The sequence below is a fragment of the Oculina patagonica genome, chromosome 5, assembly GCF_052425735.1.
Source record: "Oculina patagonica isolate OP01 chromosome 5, crgOcupat, whole genome shotgun sequence".
NCBI classification, from domain to species: domain Eukaryota; kingdom Metazoa; phylum Cnidaria; class Anthozoa; order Scleractinia; family Oculinidae; genus Oculina; species Oculina patagonica.
Window position 1 is genome coordinate 19853226 of NC_135762.1, and position 21555 is coordinate 19874780.

The 21555-nt window shown below is 38.8% G+C and overlaps 2 protein-coding genes across 3 annotated transcripts; one reads left to right on the forward strand and one right to left on the reverse strand.

Moving 5' to 3' along the window:
• Positions 1-3576: 3576 nt before the first annotated feature.
• Positions 3577-16332, forward strand: LOC144653160 (plasma membrane calcium-transporting ATPase 2-like). Of its 2 annotated transcripts, XM_078513091.1 has the most exons (13): positions 3577-5179; positions 6178-6559; positions 7116-7210; positions 7682-7852; positions 8200-8602; positions 8886-8971; positions 9135-9311; positions 9742-9930; positions 10809-11000; positions 11535-11975; positions 14221-14460; positions 15177-15292; positions 15378-16332. In XM_078513091.1, the coding sequence occupies exons 1-12, from the start codon at positions 3821-3823 to the stop codon at positions 15258-15260; spliced, it is 3819 nt and encodes a 1272-aa protein (XP_078369217.1). In that variant the 5' UTR covers positions 3577-3820; the 3' UTR covers positions 15261-15292; positions 15378-16332. The 2 variants fall into 2 exon arrangements, with proteins under 2 accessions (XP_078369217.1, XP_078369216.1); XM_078513090.1 differs by having other exon boundaries at positions 15177-16332.
• Positions 16323-21150, reverse strand: LOC144653171 (putative ammonium transporter 3). The gene is made up of 4 exons (XM_078513110.1): positions 20202-21150; positions 19116-19175; positions 18356-18432; positions 16323-17818 (listed from the first exon to the last, which is right to left on the reverse strand). The coding sequence occupies exons 1-4, from the start codon at positions 20984-20986 to the stop codon at positions 16863-16865; spliced, it is 1878 nt and encodes a 625-aa protein (XP_078369236.1). The 5' UTR covers positions 20987-21150; the 3' UTR covers positions 16323-16862.
• Positions 21151-21555: the final 405 nt, after the last annotated feature.

A 21555-nucleotide genomic window follows, 5' to 3' on the forward strand; every position in this document is an offset into this window, starting at 1 on the left:
ATATAAGCCAGGCGGTGTGTAAGAAGAAACGAATCATTTGCAAAATGCAAATTCTCCTGTCGTTGTTTTAGTGTCCATGTATTCCCTATCGTTTCCCCTCAATTGAGTTTTTCGGCATCCAATCAAGCTCAGTACGAAGCAGTCAGAGGATAGAGAAGACAACCTTGTTTACTCTTGTCCTGACTTCCATGGGCTCCATACATCAATTGGCAAACAATTAGCGTCTTCTAAATAACTTTCCTGTCCAAGAAATGAAACGCGCTTTGCCCACAGTCCACGAACACGACGCATAAAGAGGATGCTGTGTCCGCCCTCTTTCAATGCCCTAGTTGCAGATGTGATATTGTAAGCTCCTGTTGCATAGTCGCTCTCCAGTTGTTTGAGGACTGACTAAGTTTCCACCTGATGTTCTGACTGGAGTTGATCGGCAAGAAGGAATCAATTGGAGGAACCCGCTGATTGGTCAGGGATGGGTCTGTTCAGTGATTATTCAAAGTGACTTTTGAAACTGAACGTTGAAATTAATCTCGCAGCCATCGACAGCTCTGATTGTCCTGATTGCGCGGTTCTGATTGCATCTTAATCCGCTCAGTTGCTGTTCAGTTGCGAAAAGAGTAAGCAGATCATTGTTTTTTATTCCCCCTCTGCTTCACTGGCAATGTTGTTGATCAGGTTTCTTTTATCTCGACGGGAATCTTTCTTTAATTCTCTGTTCTTATCGGTGTAATTTCTGATTGCCTCGCGTTTCCCCAGCCATTTTCGAGGATTATTTACATTCTGTTTAGCTCTCCGGTTTTCTTCCAAATCATTCGATATGTAACATCAGACATCCAATCTTTCTATTTTTTCATTCTTCCCAGGGACCTTTTTACATGTGTCTTCCAAAACCGTCTTTGTTCTCTCCCACTAGATTAGCTTCTTCAAGATCAGTTTCCACTCCTTTGTCCATCAGTAGCAAGGGCTCGAGGCGGTTTTAGCTAGATCTGAAGGTCATGTCTCGTTTTTGGATCTTCTAATTTCAACACATTGAATTACCTCCTTGGGCATTTGGGCTTTTGCCTAGGAGCCAACTTGATCTTCAGATAGCCCACTAGGAGATAGTGGTCAGAGCCCATGGAGACTTTTTCTTTTCGCTTGCACATCCTGCAGCGTTCTTCTCCATCGTTGGCATATGAAAAGGTGGTCCATTTGGTTTTCCAGTTACTCCATCTGGTGGGCATGACATCCATGTTGCTTTGTGAATTAGACTGTGTGGGCTTAGTGTTTCACTAACGGTCAGGTTGGTTCGAGGTACAAAAGTCAACCAGTTCTGCATCATTCTCATCCACCTCTCCCAAACCTTCCCTTCCTATGATCTTATCAATGCCAACCTGTTTTTCAAATCCTTTGCATTTATATCTCCCATCATGGAACATTGTCCACCACCCCTTGCTGATGGGTCTGCGCTATTCTTGGGAGCATATTCTTGGGAGCATAGCACTGTATGTATGATCTGTTATCTGATGGTATCGATTCTGGCTACGATGATGTGTTCATCAATCATCTCGGATTCCAATTTTTTTTGCCTTTGTTGAAAACAAAATGCCAACTCCTTTCCTGAATGGCATTCTCATTCTCGTTTTCGGACAAAATCATAAGTTCTCCACTCGCAAGCTTCATCTCCCCCCGTTTGTTCCACCTCGTTTCACTAACTCAGAGGATCCTCAATATATATCGTGTCATTTCGGTGGTTAACTGTGCAACCCTTCCTGTCTCATCCAGATTTCGCACATTCATTTGTCCTAGCTAAGTGCGGGTTTTGGGGAAAAATTTCATTTGCACGGTCCGCTTTGTGCTCGTTCTTCTCATGTGGTCATGGTCCAGTTTTGTTGCTCTTTGCTCAGTCTCCTGTGAAAGAGACCTGTCGAAGGTTCCAAAATTCCGGAGGTCGTGAGTTCGAATCACACCGAGGTAACAAAATTTCTATTTGCCTCGTGTGGTCCCCGATTTCCTTGTTAGAGCTAACGCTTAGAATGAATAAAAGACTTTGTTGAAGAAGATAATCATGGGTTATTTTCTGGCATTTAAAATTACATTAGAGTCAATTCTCTACTTTTCAGTATGACGTAAAGAGTTATAGAACTTGCCCAATTCCCTCCATGCAACATGTCTGCAGCGCATCATGGTAGTAGGGGTAGTAGTGAGATCCCTTTAGGTCTTCGCTCCTGAAATACTTCAGTTGGAGATCAGAAAATAGCCAAGGCTGGGCTAGATTCAGGTTATGTTGAGTTAATTTTCCATGGTCAACTGCAGGCACGTTGTTCAGCAAATAATGACCACGACTCCAAACACTTGTTTTTCCAGAAATCTAATACTTTTACCCTTGAAACAATCCATGGTTATCAACGTCCCTATTCGGAATGTTGTTTTTCTCAGGAAATAAACTGGTGGCGATCACTGCCCAGATACCAGCAAAAGCGTGTGTTGGTACGCAGCTAACAGGATCATCAATGTCATGCTTTTCAAGCAGTTTGCAGCCCAAGCAGACAATCATAGAACCAGTGGGCCCAGTTTTAAAATAGCTTCCTACGACCGTGTAATGGCAAAATAGCTTACCGTGTACGTCCCCATGTGGAATAACATCATTGTAATCTGTTCCTTTATACGCATAATATTCATACCTGATACCTAATTATGAAGATATATAAGGGAATGTTTATGACATATTTATTTTGTCCCTTGAGACTAAGTGTCATGAGTCCCGATAGTGTCGCATGGATGCTAACGTAACGTAACGTAGTAAGCACAAGTTGCCAAGCTAGTTGAAGCCGCTACAAGGCACAGAGCAAAATAACTTAAAAATACTGAAGTCACTCAGTTGGCAGGTGTTTCTAAGCAACTGAAGAATCAGCATAGACTTGCGTAAGTGTGGCGTCATTTTGTCCACATCCCAGTGCGTTTCAATGCAATTTGTTTCAACTGCAACATAACTTGAATACGTGGTTAAACACCAATTCTAAACTCAATTTTAAACTTATATATTTTCCATCCACATTTTCACATCAAAATGGCGAGTAAAGATTAAACTGTTTCCATAGTCCTTTCGTGAAACAGCTCATTACTTAACTACAGAACTGTTTCTGCTCTTTTGTAGTCTGCTCAAAATAATTCAGTGAAAGCTATTCACAAGAAATAATTATTGTGATATTTTCTAGAAGGTTCAAATAAAAGATTATTGTTTTCCGTCTTAGCCAGTTGTAATAAACATGTCAGTGCTAGTTGAGTGTGAACACTACACTGAAGGGAAATGATAGTAAATATACCGTTTCTTAGTGAAAGAAATCAAGACAAGTTCTATGTTGACAAGGTTTCTTAGCTTGAAGTGATCTGAAATGGTTGACTGAGTGATAATAATTTAAATTGATGTCATGCATCAATGAGAGCCACTTGTTTTTAATATATTCATTGTTTGTTTGTCTTTTTGATTTTTAAGATATTATGTTTTAAGGTTTAAAGTTTTATTGTTTGAGCTGCTATGGCGACAATTTCTTTTGTTTTTAAATTTCAATTCTAAAATTAACATCTTTGACGTGATCACGAACACATTTTCTGCGTTCCTCGTCGCAAAACAGAGAAGGGAAGGATTAAGTCTGGATCCTACACGATTCAGAGTTTTCCTGCTCAAGTAAATTTTAATATCACGTGAAAATTTGAGCTTGAGCAATATTTAATTCTCAGATTGCGTCGTTGTGGCCGTAGAGTTTCTCAGAGTTCGTGATAGTAAGTTCATCCATTGTAAACACCACTGGAACTAACGTGGACAAAACAACCAAACGGAAACATGTCTAACCAAGCTCCAAGTTGTGCACCGGACTTCTCAAACTCTGAAGAAATCCGCGAGAGTATGATTGCCCTGATGGAAACTCGAGGGAAAACAGCGGCGGATCGCCTCGAGCGAGAACTTGGCGGTGTCAAGGGAATCGCAAAACGGTTGCATTCGTCAACAAAAAAAGGTTTACTCGGCATTAAAGACGGTCTCGCGAGTAGAAATGTTTTTGGCGAAAACTTTACACCACTTAAGCCACCTCAAAGTTTTTGGCGATCGCTTATTTACTCGCTGACAGACTCTGTGTTAATTATTTTGGTTTTGGGAGCCATTGCTGCTCTTGTTCTAGGATGGTATCACCCAGAGATTTGCAATGGAATAGAGCAAACCAAGACGGCATGGATGGAAGGATGTGGTATTATTGGCACCGTGGTTGTCATCATCTTGAGTTCAGCGCTAAGTGACTTCTTCCGTGACCGTGAATTTTATAAAATGCAAAATAGGATTGAGAACAGTCGTACATGCACTGTCATAAGAAGCGGAAAAGAAGTGACCTTATGCTGCAAAGACATCAAAGTTGGCGATCTGTGCGTTCTCAAAGTCGGTGCAATTGTCCCAGCAGATGGCGTGCTTACTCAATCCAATGAGTTAGTCACCAATGATAGTATCCTCAATGCTGGTGCTAGCGTCGTCAAGGGAGATGAAAATCCTTTGGTGTTCGCTGGTAGCTATGTTAAAGAGGGTAGCGGCAGGTTTTTAGTCACTGCTGTGGGTGAATATACACAAGCTTTCAGGCACAGAGGTAACGTAAGTAAGCCTGCAGTTTCATCTGAGTTGGACCCTGATGACGAACGCTCGACCCTGCAAGGGAAACTGAACAAAGCTTCAGCTATTTTAGGGCTCATTGGAATAATTCTCGGTATACTGGTGGCGTTTATTATCATTCTGAGATTTAGCATCCAAACATATTCAGTTGACAACAAGAATTACGATGAAAGTCACTGGATCGAGTTTGTTCAGGCGATAATCATTGGCATAGTGATCATCATCATTGCTGAACCAGAAGCGCTGCCTCTTGCCGTCACAATAACACTGTCTTACTGTATTGACAAGATGCACGCTAGCAAAATATTGGTCAGGAATGTTGATATTGTGGAGAAAATGGGAAACGTGACAACCATATGTTGTGGAAAAACAGGGGTCCTGACTGAACTTAGCAAAATGACGGTGACAGAGCAAGTGGTTGAGTGTTACATGGCTGAAGGAAATTACAGCGGACATCCACGCTATTACAAAGACAAGCTACCTACAAACTTAGTTAAAGACCTGTGCGATGCCATATCTATCAATACAAGTTACTCCTCCAATATAACGGTAAGGATAAATTATTGAGTGGGTGGTAAAACAAAAATTAACATAATCTGTGTTTACATTTTCAGACTTGAGAAGAAGCCAGGGATAGCAGTCGCACGACAAAACAGTTAGATACTTCATCTTAAATAGTAGCAATTGCGAATTTAGTCAATTCTGTTTTCTTTAACACTTAAAAGTCTTTTTACAAAAATTTTAACAATGTGTCAACCTCAATAAATATGAAAAAGATAGATGTTTGACAACGTTTAAGAACGAAAAACACACGAATGATAAAATAATTGTATTCCAATCAAAGCCGTTTGTTCATCAACGACAGAAAGCTCGATGAAAAAAAATCATTCCAAACTATTACTAACTTACTTACATGTGTTCAGACAGGTTATATCCCTTGACGCAAATACTGTGTTTCAAAACAACAGCTGTTCACTGGAACGTGACTTGTATTCTTTCATGCCATGAAAACAATAACCGACTTTACAATGTTGAAATTTGTTTGGAAGAAAAGGCTGTATAAATGCTGGTTTTTATAAGATAAACGAATACACTTATATTACTCATGCTGTCACTGCGAAATAAAGATAAGCGTAAACACGAGAAAAATAGTTCGTTTTTCTTGTGCTTATGCTTATGACTTATTCCTAGTGCGGGAAGCGTAATAAGAATCAATGTGTTCGTTTTTTCATACGAGCCTACATTGTATGTTGCGGGGGCGGCGGGGCGGCGTATATCTTCCCTGGAACATGTAAATGTAGCAACATTTTACATCTTTCTAAATAAAGAACGATACAAAAAATAAATAGTTTTTGTTAAAGCTAATTTCCCCTTTTGTCATTACATCTGTTGTGCCCGTTAGTTTAATCAGGTGCCTCGACACGTCCTTTATAACTGAACAATAGTATTTTAATTAGATTTTTAGTTTACTTAAGATTTGAAATCTTGAAGAATTCTTGAAGAACCATCAGAAAAGTAAAACGACTGATATGTTCTGTTGTGTTTAGCCTACAGGCCCTCAAAGCCTTCCCAAGCAAACTGGTGACAGAACAGAATGTGCTCTACTTCAGTTTGTGCTTGACCTAGGCGAGTATTACCCGTTTATAAGGAAAGAGCATCCAGAGGAAACATTCGTAAAGGTGTTTGGATTCTCACCGGAACGTAAATCCATGACAACAGTCATTCCTGATGGCCGTTACTTCAAGATTTACTCCAAAGGAGCGCCTGAGGTCATTCTTGGGCGGTGCACAGCAATTGTTCGACATGACGGCAGCGTGGGCAAGTACCTTCCCGAGGATGCGGACGAAATTTCCAAAGTCATTAAAAACATGCAAGAGGCAAGACATTTGAAAGTGATGTGTGTAGCTTGCAGATATATCTACCCTTCAGGTGGGTAACAATTTGAGATTCAACGGACTAGCAGTATCTCGTTTACAAGAGACAACACCACTTCACATCTCTCAAATAGAAAGTTTTTTGTGCTTTTATAATTGTAAATGTGAATGGGGAAACTTTCACAGACATATTTACATCACAATGCGTTTTACACACGTTATACAAGGGCGGCGCTACCAGTCAAGTTAGCATTGGATGGCAAAAATGGCGGTGGTCGGAGATAGTGTTGCAACAAATTTTGACTATATGTGGTTGCGAAATTAGCCTCAACTGAGATAAAACATCAAGCCTTGATGTTTTAGAACTTGGTTAAGATGGTCAAAACGAGATATCGGGTAGCTCGTTTTGTCCATCTTAACCAAATTCTATACAATATAAGTTAGTTTTAAAGATTTGGTTTTGCGTATACATGTAAACATTTTGGAGGTGAACCGTGGAGACAATCTGGTTTATTGCTGAACTTCGCTCAGCACCATTAAATGCTGAATCAGCTAATTGTTGACTTGAGTGCCATATGTAGAACTCGCGCTTTTTCTACTCTTTATTATAGCGGAAACAGGTGAAACAAAGTGGGACAACGAAAAGGAAGTGACGTCTCAGTTGACATTGCTTGGACTTGTGGGCATTGACACAGTGGATGAGTATGTAAGTAGCGGACACTTGCAGATAGGTCTGCGAGGCGTGCATAGAAAAACAAGTTAATAAGGGGCGAAACTGTATTGTTGTTGTTGACTTGTTTTCAAGAGTTACGTAACGTAGATATTACCTACTTTTCACCCGAACAAGCGTTTAAAAATGAATTACTCAAACCGAGGGTTATTATATACCGCTCTGGTTGTCTCTGTAGTAGTTTATGTTCAAATCAGCTTTGGCTTATCTTAAAATAGTCATTCTGCTAACTGATTGACAAACCTTAGCGCTAACAATTTAGCGGGGCATCATGATAGATAACACAGTATCCTACAATTGACAGGTTTCCTTGTTCTCCTGTCTGTTTGACAACGTATTGACATCCTCAAGGATTGAATGGTTAATCAAAGCTTGAAGGAAAGTTATTACTGAGACTGAAACAATACCTCTCAAACGACTTTATAATTATTTCATTTTTCTTTTTAGGCTGAAGTTGAAAGTAGGAAACGTGCAGTGGAAGGAATATTAGGCGATAAAACATTTAAGAGGTTTCAGGACTTGAAGAGGTATAAAGCAAACAACTTCAAAGAACCGGCTTTTGTAGAGGAAATTTGCAGAGGAATCGCTGTTAACACAAAGTATTCATCAAATATTCAGGTAAATAATAAATGTTTTAAAGTGGTAACAGAATTGTATAGATGTCATTGTCTAAAGTGATTGTCGCTGTTTCTATCTTTAAAAATATTTACGAAAGTTTCTTTATTAATTAGACTCGGAAATCTTTGCGCTTGATGTTCTACTTAATGGAAACTCACGTTTCCTGACGCGTTAAACCCATATTTTAAAGTTGCCCATAATGCCCCGCAAATGTAGAAAACACTCGCTCGCGGCTCGTGTTCTGTAGATTTCTCTAGCTCGTGTTCTTAAATTCTGGTCGTGTTTGTAACAACGCCGGCTTTCATATTTGTTAAATAAACGCTCACGTACATTACGCCTTATTCCAGGATGAAGATGTGGACAACCTTCCTAAACACATTGGTGACAGCACTGATGGCGCCCTTCTGCAGCTTGTTCTTGAAATGGGTGAGACGTACCAGATTTGGAGAGACGAATATCCTGAAGATACACTGGTACACAAGCGTGCTAGCCCTAGAGGGGTACCCCCGAGCCAGGAGTATACAGCAGTTGTCATTCATCTGAAGGATGGTGGGGGCTATAAACTGTACTGTAAGGGAGCACCCAGCTATGTGTTGCCTCGATGTGCCCAAGTGGCCCTTCCTTCACTTGATAATAGGGCCTTCGAGGAACAAGACAGATACAATACGAGGAGGCGAATTGATGATCTGGAAAAGCGAAAGCAATTTGAAGTACTTTGTTTGGCGTCTAAATACTTTCCAGCAAACAGTGGTAAGTTGAGCTGCAGTATGAGTCACTCCAGTTGAACTTTTAAAGAATTAAGCGAATCGTTTTACGCAGATTAGTTAGTGCGAATGATACTCTACTCCATTTATTTATGTAAAAGAAGGGACACTTTAAATTACAGCTAAAGAAATATTATGCCCTTCAGGACCCTTTAGATACGAGCTTTTTACAATGGTGCAATACAGACACAGGCCGACTCGTGGTCTTTTTAGGTAATTTTTAGACGAATAACCTTTGCTTTCCCTGCTCATTTATTTTTTTCTTTCAGGAAAAAACGATTGGGAGAATGAAGAGACCATGTCAGGTCTTACATTCCTTGGTTTTGTTGGCATCGATGAAACTGTTCGAAAACAGGTAACTCGACGTCAATTAACTGCATGGTTTTCTCAGAAGAATTCTTAAAAGAGGCTTTTGATGAAATGAATTGAAAATATTTTAACACTGTCTGATTTACTCAACGGAGTAGTTTATATGGCCTTTATAAGAGCTCAAATCTCAGGGGTTCTTTTTAATGTAGGTGCCGGATGCTATATGGGACTTACATGAAGCAGGCATCAAAGCGTGTATGGTGACTGGGGATAATTTGAGTGCAGCCGGATCATTTGGATCCAAGATTGGACTCTTGTCACCAACACCGGAATGGCCACTCAAGGAATTGTCTTTTTATGGATGTGACAGCAGAGTTTTTAACAGTGTAAGTAATAGTACAAATACACATTAACAAGGAGTCCATGGCTATGTTTGACTGTGTTCAATTCTTCAACATAATTTAAATTTAAAACGTCCAAAATGTGTTAAAAAATGTGTTTAAAAAAGTGTGTTTAAAAAATGTTTTTAAAAATATCGTTCGAAATGATACGTCCGAACGTTTAATAATCTTTTTTTTTTATCTGAAAATGTCACACAGCAGAAAGAAATTTTCTCCTTTTAACCAAAAGCGTGTTTCTTGCTTTATGATTGTAAAATACAGTAAAAATAGACAAAAGCAGGTGTAGAATTCAAACAGCACCCAGTGAATCCTTCTTACTACTTTGGTCATTACGATTTTTAACAGGACTGTCTATTGTACACAATTGTCCTTTAACTCAGTAACACAGTCCCTTTCACATTTTTTTTATCGACAGATCGATCAAGACACTTTTGACAAGTGGTGGCCAAATGAGCTGCGCATCCTGGCCACTGCTGGGCCCGCGGAGAGACTGGAATTTGTCAGGCGCATCAGGTCCAGTCCTGGCGGAGAGGTGGTTGCAGTGACTGCATCTGGAGTGAACGATGACAAAGTTCTGACAAGCGCTGACGTAGGACTAACCATGGTAACCATTTCAAAACAGTTTTTTCCTTGTGTGAAGTGTGAATAATAAAACTTTCAGTATAAATGAAACTTTATTAAACTTTGTCGTCATTGAATTAAGCATTGTTGCTCTCTGTTGACCTCAAAATGTAGGATAAAATGCAAAATAATCAGCCTAGAATATAGAGCTTCCTGCTAACTCATAAGCTACTACCTTAATGTTACTATTGTTTGCGGCTACTAATTTTAGCGATTTGTTTTGGGCAAGATTTAGCGACTTTTTAATTAAGCGATTTTCAGAACATTTTGAAAAATATGTGACATCGTGTAAACCGGTTTTTAATAAACAGATAGCTATATGGAAATAAATGTTAAGTAAAAGATCAAACTTACTTGAAATTGAACGAACATTTACATTGCCAGAAAGAACAAAGTTACCGGCATCCATTCTGTAAAGAAATTTTCAAGTCGACTTTGTTATGCTTCCATTGGGGTGGGAGTGAGGTACCTAAATTTAACGAGTATTAAATTTGACCGAGACAAATTTTAGCGAGTTCTAAATTTAGCGATTTTCGCCCAACTCGCTAAATTCGCTAAAATTAGTAGCCGCTAACGTCACAGGTAACTCTTTACCACTAACGAAACTCATTCACATGACCTTGTCGCTTTTCTCGCTTTGGTACTGGGCTGTAAATCCCGCTCCGTTCATTTCAGTTTTCATGTTGTCAGGCAGTGTCAAGTGTCTGAGTCAAGCCAGACTGTACGGCGTTTTATTTGCTTGAGATATCTCAGGGCAGACCATGCCGCACTCCGTCCAAAGTAATGATCCTGTGCTAAATATTAGCTCGCAGGTGTTCCCATTCAGTCAATAAACTCCTAATAAGTGAATTGTAACTTCAGGGAGTGTCTGGAACCGACGTGGCTAAGGAATCCGCAGATATTGTGTTACAAGATGACGACTTCTCCAGCATAGTTGAAGCTGTCAAATGGGGACGTAACTTGTACGAGACCATCCTTAAGTTTCTCCAATTCCAGTTTACAGTCACGTGGGTTGCTATCATCGTTGTCATTGTTGGAGCTTGCGTCACCAAGGTTAGTCTTGGTTTTATTACCTTGTTCTGCCGAGTGACACAACGGTTATAATTACAATGTGGAAGTTTGTATGACAAAAACATTTCATCGAAAATTACATAGCTACAAAAAAGGTAAAAGTATCCTTTTGTTCAATGTTCAGCGTAAAACTAAGAGGTGACCTAAGAAAAAAGGAAAAAGACGCCTCTCTTCAGGCATCACACAATATGCCCGAGATTTGAACGAAAGTCCATACTGATGATGGCGGCATCCACCCCTAACCGTACGTCCGAGTGTTAATAACATGGCCCAGCTAAACCTCGGGATCATTGCAGAACAATTTCCAATCCAAAAGAGTAGTGGCCCTGTCCAAGACATGCGTTAACAATATTTCCGTCCATGTTATATTTCGTATTCACTTGTCAAAGTCATTCTTTGGCCAGTTTAATTTTGGTTTAGTTAGAAACTCAGTTGTGGAATCCTAGCTATCAGGTAAGAGTGCAACTGAAGAAGTTTCTACTGGTTTACAATTTTATTGTTTTGTGTTTTCTGCAGCGTAGTCCACTATCAGCTACTCAGTTACTCTGGGTAAACCTTATCATGGATTCTCTGGCCTCTTTTGCTCTGACACGTGATCCACCATCAAATGACGTCCTCAAGCACAAGCCATACGGCCGACATAAGCCGCTCCTGTCCCGCACGCTGCTAAAGAATGTTATTTTACACTCCATTTATCAACTGACCGTCATGTTTTTACTGATGTTTGTATTTCCTGATTTCCTGGACATGAGGGATGGATATGAAGAGTCCAGCGTGTGCCGACCAACTCAGCACAAGACCATGGTGTTCACAACGTTTGTTTTTATGCAGCTGTTTAACGAGATCAACTGCAGACGACTGCAAGATAGGAACGTGTTTTATGGATTGCTGTACGGAAAGCTCAAAGATATCAACTTCGTCTTTATTGTCATTTGGATTGCTACTTTTGGAATTCAGGTAATGACCGATAAGACATAACTAGTTCCTTTTTTTGGTATTCAGATAAACCAATAAGAATTCGTATGCATGTTCGGCTATAACACTCCTATTGGTACAAAGCCATAAAGGTATAATAGCTCTTCTTCTGTCACAAACAAACATTGTTTCCTAATTGTTTTTACATCTTAAGAAGGACTTTAAATAAAAACCGCGCTTGCACTGGCAGAAAATTGAAAAATCAAATTCCTTCATTATTTTGCTCATTAATAGCTTTTAGGTAGATAAGAAACCTGATGTATTTTGTTCCCCCCAGAAGTCTTCTAATTTCGAGAAAAAAACCAAAGTCGGTTTTCGTGATCGGAGCCTCAAAGTGACACAATTTTCAACCCGAAATTCGCTATCGTTAACTCTGGTCGCGTTCACAAACAAAGCCACATTAAAAACTTTGGATGCTTTCTATCAACAGAGAAACTCTTTTCCATTCGCTACAATATAATTTCAGGTCTTAAGCAAAACTCTTCGAACTGAAATAATTAAAACGGTGGGGAATACTTTTCACGATACTAGAAAGTCGAATTAAACGGCAGTTTTCAACGGAATTATTTATTATGTGGTATAACTCCAAATTTTCTCAATTGTCGTTTAAACACACATGTAAATGTTTATCTAAGACATACCTGAGAATTGGCTTGGGTTGTTGAAGGCAGCATATTTATCAATGCATCGTAGTCCCACAAAATGTTGTGATATCGATCAAAATAGCCTAACTTACAGCTAAACATTTCTTGGCTCCAAAATGCAACAAAGCAACTGTTAAGCGCGAAATTCCTTTTGCATCTTCATCCTTAGCAATTTTCCTTTATCGTGGTTCTTTTCTCTTGACGAAAGTGTGTACAGAACGCCAGAACGATCAATTTGCTTCCTCAAACTGCGTTGTCGGTGCTGGAGAATTGTTTTGCGTTATTTTAACTCCGTGACATTCTCGACCCCAGAGCTCTTACTGCGCAGACTCACTTACGTCACAATATCGTGTTTCATGTCACGTGTATTATGTCACGTAAGTCACAAATCTAATCTTGTGGCAAAATGGCGAAGAGGTTTTGCGATCAAAATGGACCTTAATTGACCCAGGTTGGCTTTTTTATCTCACTCTTTCGTTGAAGAGGGAATTTTGCAATGGAACATTCGGCAAGAAGAAGGAAAGACGAGCATTTGGGGTTAAAACATTCATTATCGTGGCGTTTGGCAATTAGAAGTATTTACACAGTTTACGGTCATGCTGTGAAAATTTGCCGAAGTTTGATGCCCTCTAAGTGAGAATCTTTCCAATAACCCGAGCCAATTCTCAGGTATGTTTAATAAGAATATCTGTATGCATGTTTGAGCGAGAATTGAAAAAATTTAATGTTATACCACATGCTAAATACTGCCGTTGAAAATTACTATTTCATTCAAATTTTTGTTATCGTAAAAAGCATTCCTCGTCAGTTCATTTTTTTCAGTTGGAAGAGTTGCGATAAAGCCCTGAAATTATATTCTAGCGAAAGAAAAAGAGTTTTATGTAGATAGGAAGTGACCAAATTTCTCTGCGCGGTTTTGTAAGCGAACGCGAGGAGTGTTCATAATAGCTAATTTCGGGTTTAAAAGTTAGGAAATTTGTGACTTCGACCACCGAAATCGATTTTCTTTGTTTTCTCAAAATTAGAAGACCTCTAGGGGAAACAAACTACATCAGGTTTCTTATCTACCTTAAAGCTAATAATGAGCAAAAAACGAAGAAAAATCGATTATCCAATTTCTGCCAGGAAATCAAATTCTTGCTCGGCCGTTCGTAAAAGTCACTCTTAATTGTCTTTAGTAAGCATATTTTGTTTACCGCAGACAGTTCTGTAGCGTATGACTGCAGTTATTGAAAGAAAAATCAAAGAAAGGTTTTTACTTGGATGTTGATCAAATTGATCGAAAACGTTTAGTCATATTTTTAATATCTTTTTTATCGGCGAAAAGTACACACATTTGGTCAATTACAGTAAATGAACCAATCAGAACTCAAAAGAACTGCAATCTCTCGCGCCAAGCGCGGAAAAGCATGCGGGTACGTTAAAAGGCCATTATTTTTAGTTTGTGTTCATTGGTTAAAAACCGAATGTTAGCCACAAGTAGCAGAAAACCACTGCTAACATATAATAACTATAGACGGCATTTCGGAAATAACTGTTACTTAAACAGTAATTGAATGGAACTATGGTGAACACTCTTTCAGATCATCATTGTACAATTCTTTACCAACGCGTTCCGTGTGATCGATATGGAGTGGGATCAGTGGATGTGGAGCCTGTTTTTCGGGTTTTCCGAGCTGATCTGGGCCCAGCTTGTGTTCACCATTCCTAAAGTGGTTATTCCCCGTCAGATACGATGCTGTACCTCTGGTATTACTAGAGACAGGAAAGGCTGCTGTGAGAAGCTAGCGCTCATCCGGGGCCTCTCCAAGGTTCGCAAACAGGTGGGTTCTATTTGAATATTCACTCAAACCCTCGATTTCTAGAACCTTCCGAGAACATTTACCGAGGGTCTTTTCCCTTAGGTTTTTTTCACTCAGTCGAACACTTTAAGTTTACTCTCTATTTCTCGATCAATTTTCGTTTTCCTTAAATTCTCAAGAAAGAAGAAATCCACCCAAATTTAACGTGTGGTTGTAATGTTGAATAGGAGATGTCTTAGCGAAACCCCAAGGTCTAGTTATTTTTTGTTTCTTTCAAAGCAGAAAAACAATAAAATTTTGAAGCATTGTAAAGTGACGCAATTTTGCTTGAGCTTGCAGGATAAAGTGATTTTCTCCTTAACCAAACCACAATACAATTTTGTTAACCAAAATAAACTGAATCACAATTTCCAAGGATTTTCGTCCGTTTCAAAGCTTGTTTTAGTTGATGAGTAGGGGACAGAAACAATCTTGTTCGGTCCCTGAGTTCCTGTCTCTGAAAAGTGACTGTACCTAGAGTTTTCGTCAAGGATTTTGCAATATCAGGTGATGCGTCCTGATGATCAGCTGAAGGGACGGCTTGGCCTACTTATAACTAAAATAGTGAGATTCGTTTTTGCTAAAGTTTTTATCGGTCGTGGTAAAATGATTGATTGATTGTTTGATTGACAGGCTAACTGACTGACCGTTTGTTAAACTAATGCTTTATTTAAATTCTGCTTTCCTTTGTTTTTCAGAACCAGACCATGTACAAATACGGAAATCAAAATGTAAGATTCTTTGACAACGGGGTTGTGTCTCCGGCAGATGAGGCAGTTTAGGATGACTGTTAGAGACTAAAGACAGAAACATACTTCATTTATTCACTTGCTATACAGTCAGGAGCTTCAAGTATTAGGTAGAAAGAAAAATGATAATATTCAGCATACTAAAGCTACAGAAAGCCATTTTAGGCAAACCGGTGGAGAAGCAGGGAGACAGAAGGTTCATAGACTAGAGGGGATGGTGGTAGCTTAAATTTGATTACGTACTCTCTTTAACATTTAAAGGATTTTTAACAATTTTAACAAAATAGCAGACAGAAAGGGAAATAAGTACTTTAAGTTTTGTGGGAATTTCGCTTTTGAGAATTGACCGAGTCAGCAAGTGGTTTTTGTTAGAGACTTTACTAAGCAATATGAATTATCTGCAGAGGACCCTTGGCGTTCTGAGTATCAACAAATCACGACAAGGTCTTGGAAACGAGTAAGACTGTACTCTGTAATAGTATATGACGTCAAGGGTTAGTTTATCAGCCAAGATACCGAGAGACTGAGAATATGACTCAGTGTTTTATTTTTTTATAAGGTCGAAAGAAAATCGAGAATATTCGGATATCAAGTATATTATAGCACAAGATTCATTCAGCCTTGGTATAGCCTGCAATGCTGCATGTTGATCAGTTCCGCGACATCTCTTTCTATGGTTTTTTGAAATGGTGCTAGATTAAAGAAGGGGAATCGAGGCAACTGGACTAATGTATTACAAGTAGTGCGATAACACGAGATTTAATTGAAGTTTCGTTTGCCATAATAAAAAGGTTATATTGATTTTACTTATTTTTTGCCGGTACAAAACTTCACGACTTACGTTACTAGCTATTGGTACAACAGAAATTTGTTTATAGTCCGCTTGCAGCTTGTATTCTTATTAAACCTAGTTTTTTAAGGCAGATTTGGAGCCGGTAGTCTTTGCATTAATGTTTTTATATTTTAATAAAAGAGAAGGTTTATTATAGACTTCTGATACTAGTTGTCAGCTTATAACGCAAGGTGATATTGATGTTATTGAAGTTGTCACTAGTACAAAACTTCATGAATTACGCTTACGTAAAATAAAACTTTATATTGTAAATGTTAAATGTGGTCAATTGCAAAAATGTGTTGTAACTTAAATGTTTTTGTGAGCTGTGTGAAAGTATTTCAGGAATTGGGTTTTCGTAAAACACGTTTTTAACTTGTTTTGAAAATTTGTAAAACAATATCAAGCAAATTTCACCTTCCCTTTGGCGATCATTTCCTAAATTCTTGAAACCCGTATGTTAAATTATGTGCTCAAGGAATTGTGATAATTTTCTTGAAATTAGAGGATATTATAGCAACAGTATGGGCAGTCAAAAACACCCATCGGGCTAGCTTTGAAAGTTTGCAAAAAAATAATCTAGTATTGATATGACAGCATGCTAAGAAACATTTTACAAGGCAAAAGAGAGGTTTACAGCCACCTTAAATTTTCGAAAATTTATACTTACTAACTGTACGTGTATCTAGGAGCCTTGAGAATTAATCAATACGATTTCTGAAAAGAAAGCAGGGTTGGTTTTCCAATGGAGATAACCTACTCCCTTGCAGGATTTATCTTGAGAACAAATTTACAGCTTTAATCTAGGTTTCTCGGGCATTTTCCTTAAATGCAAAAGGTATTGGAATGGTTTCGTTCCGACTTGTTGTTTGTTCCAAGGTAGAGCTTAGGCCATTATACATAACGATGTGAACTTGTGACGTACTCATGGTTTCCATATCGTGTCCTGTTTGATCGAAGTTATGTTCATGTTCGCTGTCACTGGCAAAACTATCGTCTGTTTGGCTCTCATTAACATCAATACAGTCCCTAACAAAATCACAGTTTGCGTGCTTTTCTGCGGCTTTACGACTGTTGAGTTGCCGCGGACGTTTTATTGTTGGTGATGATTCAGTTTGGCTTCGTCGGAAGCGTTTTCTCAGCGTGGTTTCCTTATTAAATGGCGCTTCAAATGTCGCGTTCCCATTGGCTTCTGATGTGTCTCTAAGTCTGTTAGCATTTGAAGTGGAGAAGCTATACACGTTTCTATGTCGCGGCTGCTTTATGGTGTAGATCCGCTGGCGTGTTTGTGCTAGTCGTATCTTGGTTCCACGAGGCAGGTGCTTTCGAATCTGAGAGAGTCCCTCTGGATCGTTGATGTCTGCGATGCCATGTTCGTGCTGGTCAGCGCCGATAATTTCTTGTAGTAATGTCACGCGCAATCCCATCAACTTGTCGATGACGTAAAGAGTTGTATAACTTATAACAACTGTCCAGCAAATAATGACCACGACTCCTAACACTTGTATTCCCAGAAATCTAATGCTGCCACCCTTGAACACCCCATGGTTATCTGCGTCCCTCTTTAGAATGTTGTTTTTCTCAGCAAATAAACCAACGGCGATCACTGCCCAGATACCAGCAAAAGCGTGTGTTGGTACGCAGCTAACAGGATCATCAATCTTATGCTTTTCAAGCAGTTTGCAGCCCAAGCAGGCAATCATCGAGCCAATGAGTCCAATAACAATAGCTTCCCATGGCCGTGCGATGGCACAGATAGCTACGAGGAGAAAGAGTTTGATATTTTAAACGAGGAATCTTCTTATTCCGTTTAGTAGACGTTGTAAACAGCCAACTTAGGTCACCATATTGGAGAATATAATTGTACCTTAATTCAGTAAAAGGTGTCTGTAGGGAAGGAGGAAGGGAAAAAATGTACAATTGAAATCACTACATCAAACAGGGCAACATTGCATTGAAAGAAAGCCGAAAAATTCTCCATGTCTCCATACATTCTTTAACAATCCGAAAGCCACCTTTTTATAAATCAAGGTAGAATTGTAGTCAGTTCCTTTTCTCTTATAGCATTTATTCTTTTTTAAGAGAGCATAGAGTTCTCAATGTAAGCTCAAGTAGCAGAATTAGCCAACTATTTCATAAGTTGAAAGAAAGTTTAACAGAGTTTTGGAATGACTGAAAAAAATCCACTGTGGGTAATTATAAACATGTTTATAAGGTCCTTTGAATACATCTGTTACTTTCAAACTTGTCTCATTGACTGCGAGCTTCTACGAAAGTGAAATCAAATTCACCTTACCTGTTATGCTGACCAGTCCAGATATGACTCCTGTTGAAAATATTGAGATGTTGAGCGTGTTTTCTTTAAAGATGTAACTGAAATCGAATCAGAGCATTAAGTTGTGATATACAAATTTAAAGGAAACAACATACCCACTAGTCACCATTAACAACTCCGCTTTAATGTACCAATAAACTATCGCTTGGTTGTCGCCAAGCGGATTGGTTGCAATTTTAAAATTTTATTTCAAGCAATCATATTAAACATGCCATTTTTGCTGTATTCAACCAAGCAGAACTGAACACGGCGTCTCCTCCCTATATATACCTGATTGAAGAATCATTGACCCATGAAAAGCATAAACCATGAACGATGCGACACAAATGTTTAATGGGAAATCGAAAAAATAATTGTTGTCTTTGACAGAATAAGCATGATAATAAGATCAAGTTGCATAAATCACGCTCCTAAGGCTCTCAAAGAAAGAAAATGTCTTGATTATCAATAAAAAGAATATTACTAAGCTTACCAAGGCTGTCTACCCAGAATACCATCGGGTCATATCGTTTATGGTTTATGCTTTTCAAGGGGTCAACGTTACTTCAATTGGTTCAGCGTGTCTAATGTGTTTTGCATGCCCAGGACTTGTCGATCCCGAGTCAAAAGACTAACCATGAACACCGCGCCTGCCCAGTTGAAATTAACAATCAGTAAGCCGTGGATCAGTAGTCAGTAAGCCATGAATTAAAATTGTTAGAAAATATTGCAAACTATTTACCTGTAAAACAAAGCAAAGCATCCACCACCGATGGAAGCGTTCAGAGTACAAACCGCAGACCTAAAAGACGTTCATTAATTAATATTTTTACAGAGACATCGAATTTGTCATCACAGGTCACGTGATATACTCTGTTAGCGTGTTGATTAAGCATAAAAAATGGATACTAATCCATGAGCTCTTTGTGCTCGTTGTCCGCAAACCAGCTGCTCTACTATTAGCAATTGCTGTCGCCTTAAAATATTATCATTTCAATGCTGTTTGAAATTTAACAGCTCTTATCCTTCATCAATGCAGAAATATTAGTTTTAAGTTTGAAAACTGAAAAATGTAACCGAAATGTTAACCAATGCATGTTTGTTCCAACGGATTAAACATCAAATTGTGACGTTTATAACCGATCTCGATCTTGCCATTCGTGCTTTCATTACGCTATATCTGAAAGGCTCCTGCCGAAGAAATCGTTATTTGTATTAAGTAACATAGTAGAAAGCAATATCATGAAATTAAAAAGATAAACCCCAGGAAAAAGGCTTCAGATCTTCCGTATTTATCAAATGAATACATCTCTTTCACTCGTTGCCTCAGTCAATGTAAAAAACCAGCCTTTGAATTACGAAAAATTGGCCTTTTCTGTATCACATGAAGTGGAAATGACATATGTAAATATTATAAAACACGACTGGTTCATGATGAATTAAATCGTATGCAAAAAATTGTATAACATTAGTGTCAAGAAAAGCGAAACATTCTACCGCAATCGCATCAGAATTTTTCGAAAGGAAATTGAGAAATTTGTATCTTTTTAGTACAGTTACTTCGTGTTCCTTTTTTAGCGTTTAGGCAATATTTTTCAGGTTATATTTTAACTTTAAACTCAGCCAAAATATATCAGACATCACCCTAATATGAAAACATAACAAAAATTTATCGTCCAAAATAACTCTGACTTTTTTTTAACCAGGTTTCGATTCAAAAAATTCAAAACCAAATCACACTAAATTATGCGTTTATTTAATCTTACGCTTTGTTTCAACACGAAGAAAACAATTTTACTGTATTCTCAAGTCACATGGTCGTGTTTACCTGGCAGCTAACTTCCATTTTCCATTGCTGACACCAAAGGTACTCCCACAATTAAACCCAAGCCATCCCCACCATAACATGAATGTACCGAGAAGAACGTTGCTAGGTGAAGAGATTTCCATGAGCTTCGCCTCACCATCAGCAGCGAATCGTTTGTGACGAGGTTTAAGCATCATTGTAGCAATGAGTCCAGTAACACCGCCTACAATATGCACAACCGAGGCACCAGCTACATCAACAAAACCCATTTTAAAAAGCCAACCAGTTTTCTTATCCCAAACCCAGTGAGCTGGTAAACAATGGGTCAGAACGTTAAAGAAAGCAAATACAGTGTAAGCCTTGAGGTAGACCCTTTCAGCCATAGCACCAGAGACTATTGTTGTTGCTGTTGTAGCAAAAGACAGCTGGAAAAAGTATTTCGCATGTAGCCATCCCTCGTCGCTGACATTGTCAGTTCTTACTAAGAAATACCCAATGCCGCAGAAAGAATTCGAATATTCACTTTCGCCAAAGCTCAGTGCAAAGCCAAACATCCAGTAGGCAAGTCCTCCACACAACACGTCTATGGCATTTTTGACCATAATGTTTGTTTCGTTCTTTCTTGACGCCATTCCCGACTCCAGAAGTCCAAACCCTGACTGCATGGCGAGGATAATAAAAGCGCTTGTTAAAATCCATGTGGCGTCGTTTGGATCAACATCTCGTCCTTTCGCCATCCCGATTGGACTCGTTTCGTTTAAACTAAAGCCCATCGAGTCGTTAAAAGTTTGCATAACCAGTGCCATAGCTTTCCTGCCTGCTTGTTTGACATGTAAGTTGTTGCACGACTAGACTAAGTTATTTCTTGAGATGCGGTTTTCCTGCGTCGTTCGAAATTAAGGTCATCCTTTAAAGATCTTTTCATATTTGTTTGGCATTTACACGATCCAGTGGCGCCAATTGGTCTGGAAAGTTGTTTAATTCATTGCCAAGCAGGTGGTTTGTTTTAGTTTGTACTTTTTTGTGTAACCGCTGAAATCATCATAAACTGATAAAAAACATGAATGCGCAAAAGAATAAACGTCGAGGTTCTTAATTTTTTAAACATAGATGCAAGAGACGTGAGGTGTTTCTTATTTACTGATAACCATATGTAAATGGATATAGCAACTTGATATTGAACATGAATAGAAATATACGCCATGGTGACACTTAACAACCTGATCATTTCTTCCACAGGAAACAATCTGTAATAAGTCCGCGAAATGTTTTACTTTACACCAAACAAACATTTCTAGTTTGTTAACCATTTGCAGCTGTTTTCAGCCAAAACGAAGAAGAAGAAAAAAAAACAACAACAGACGCAAACTTTGCA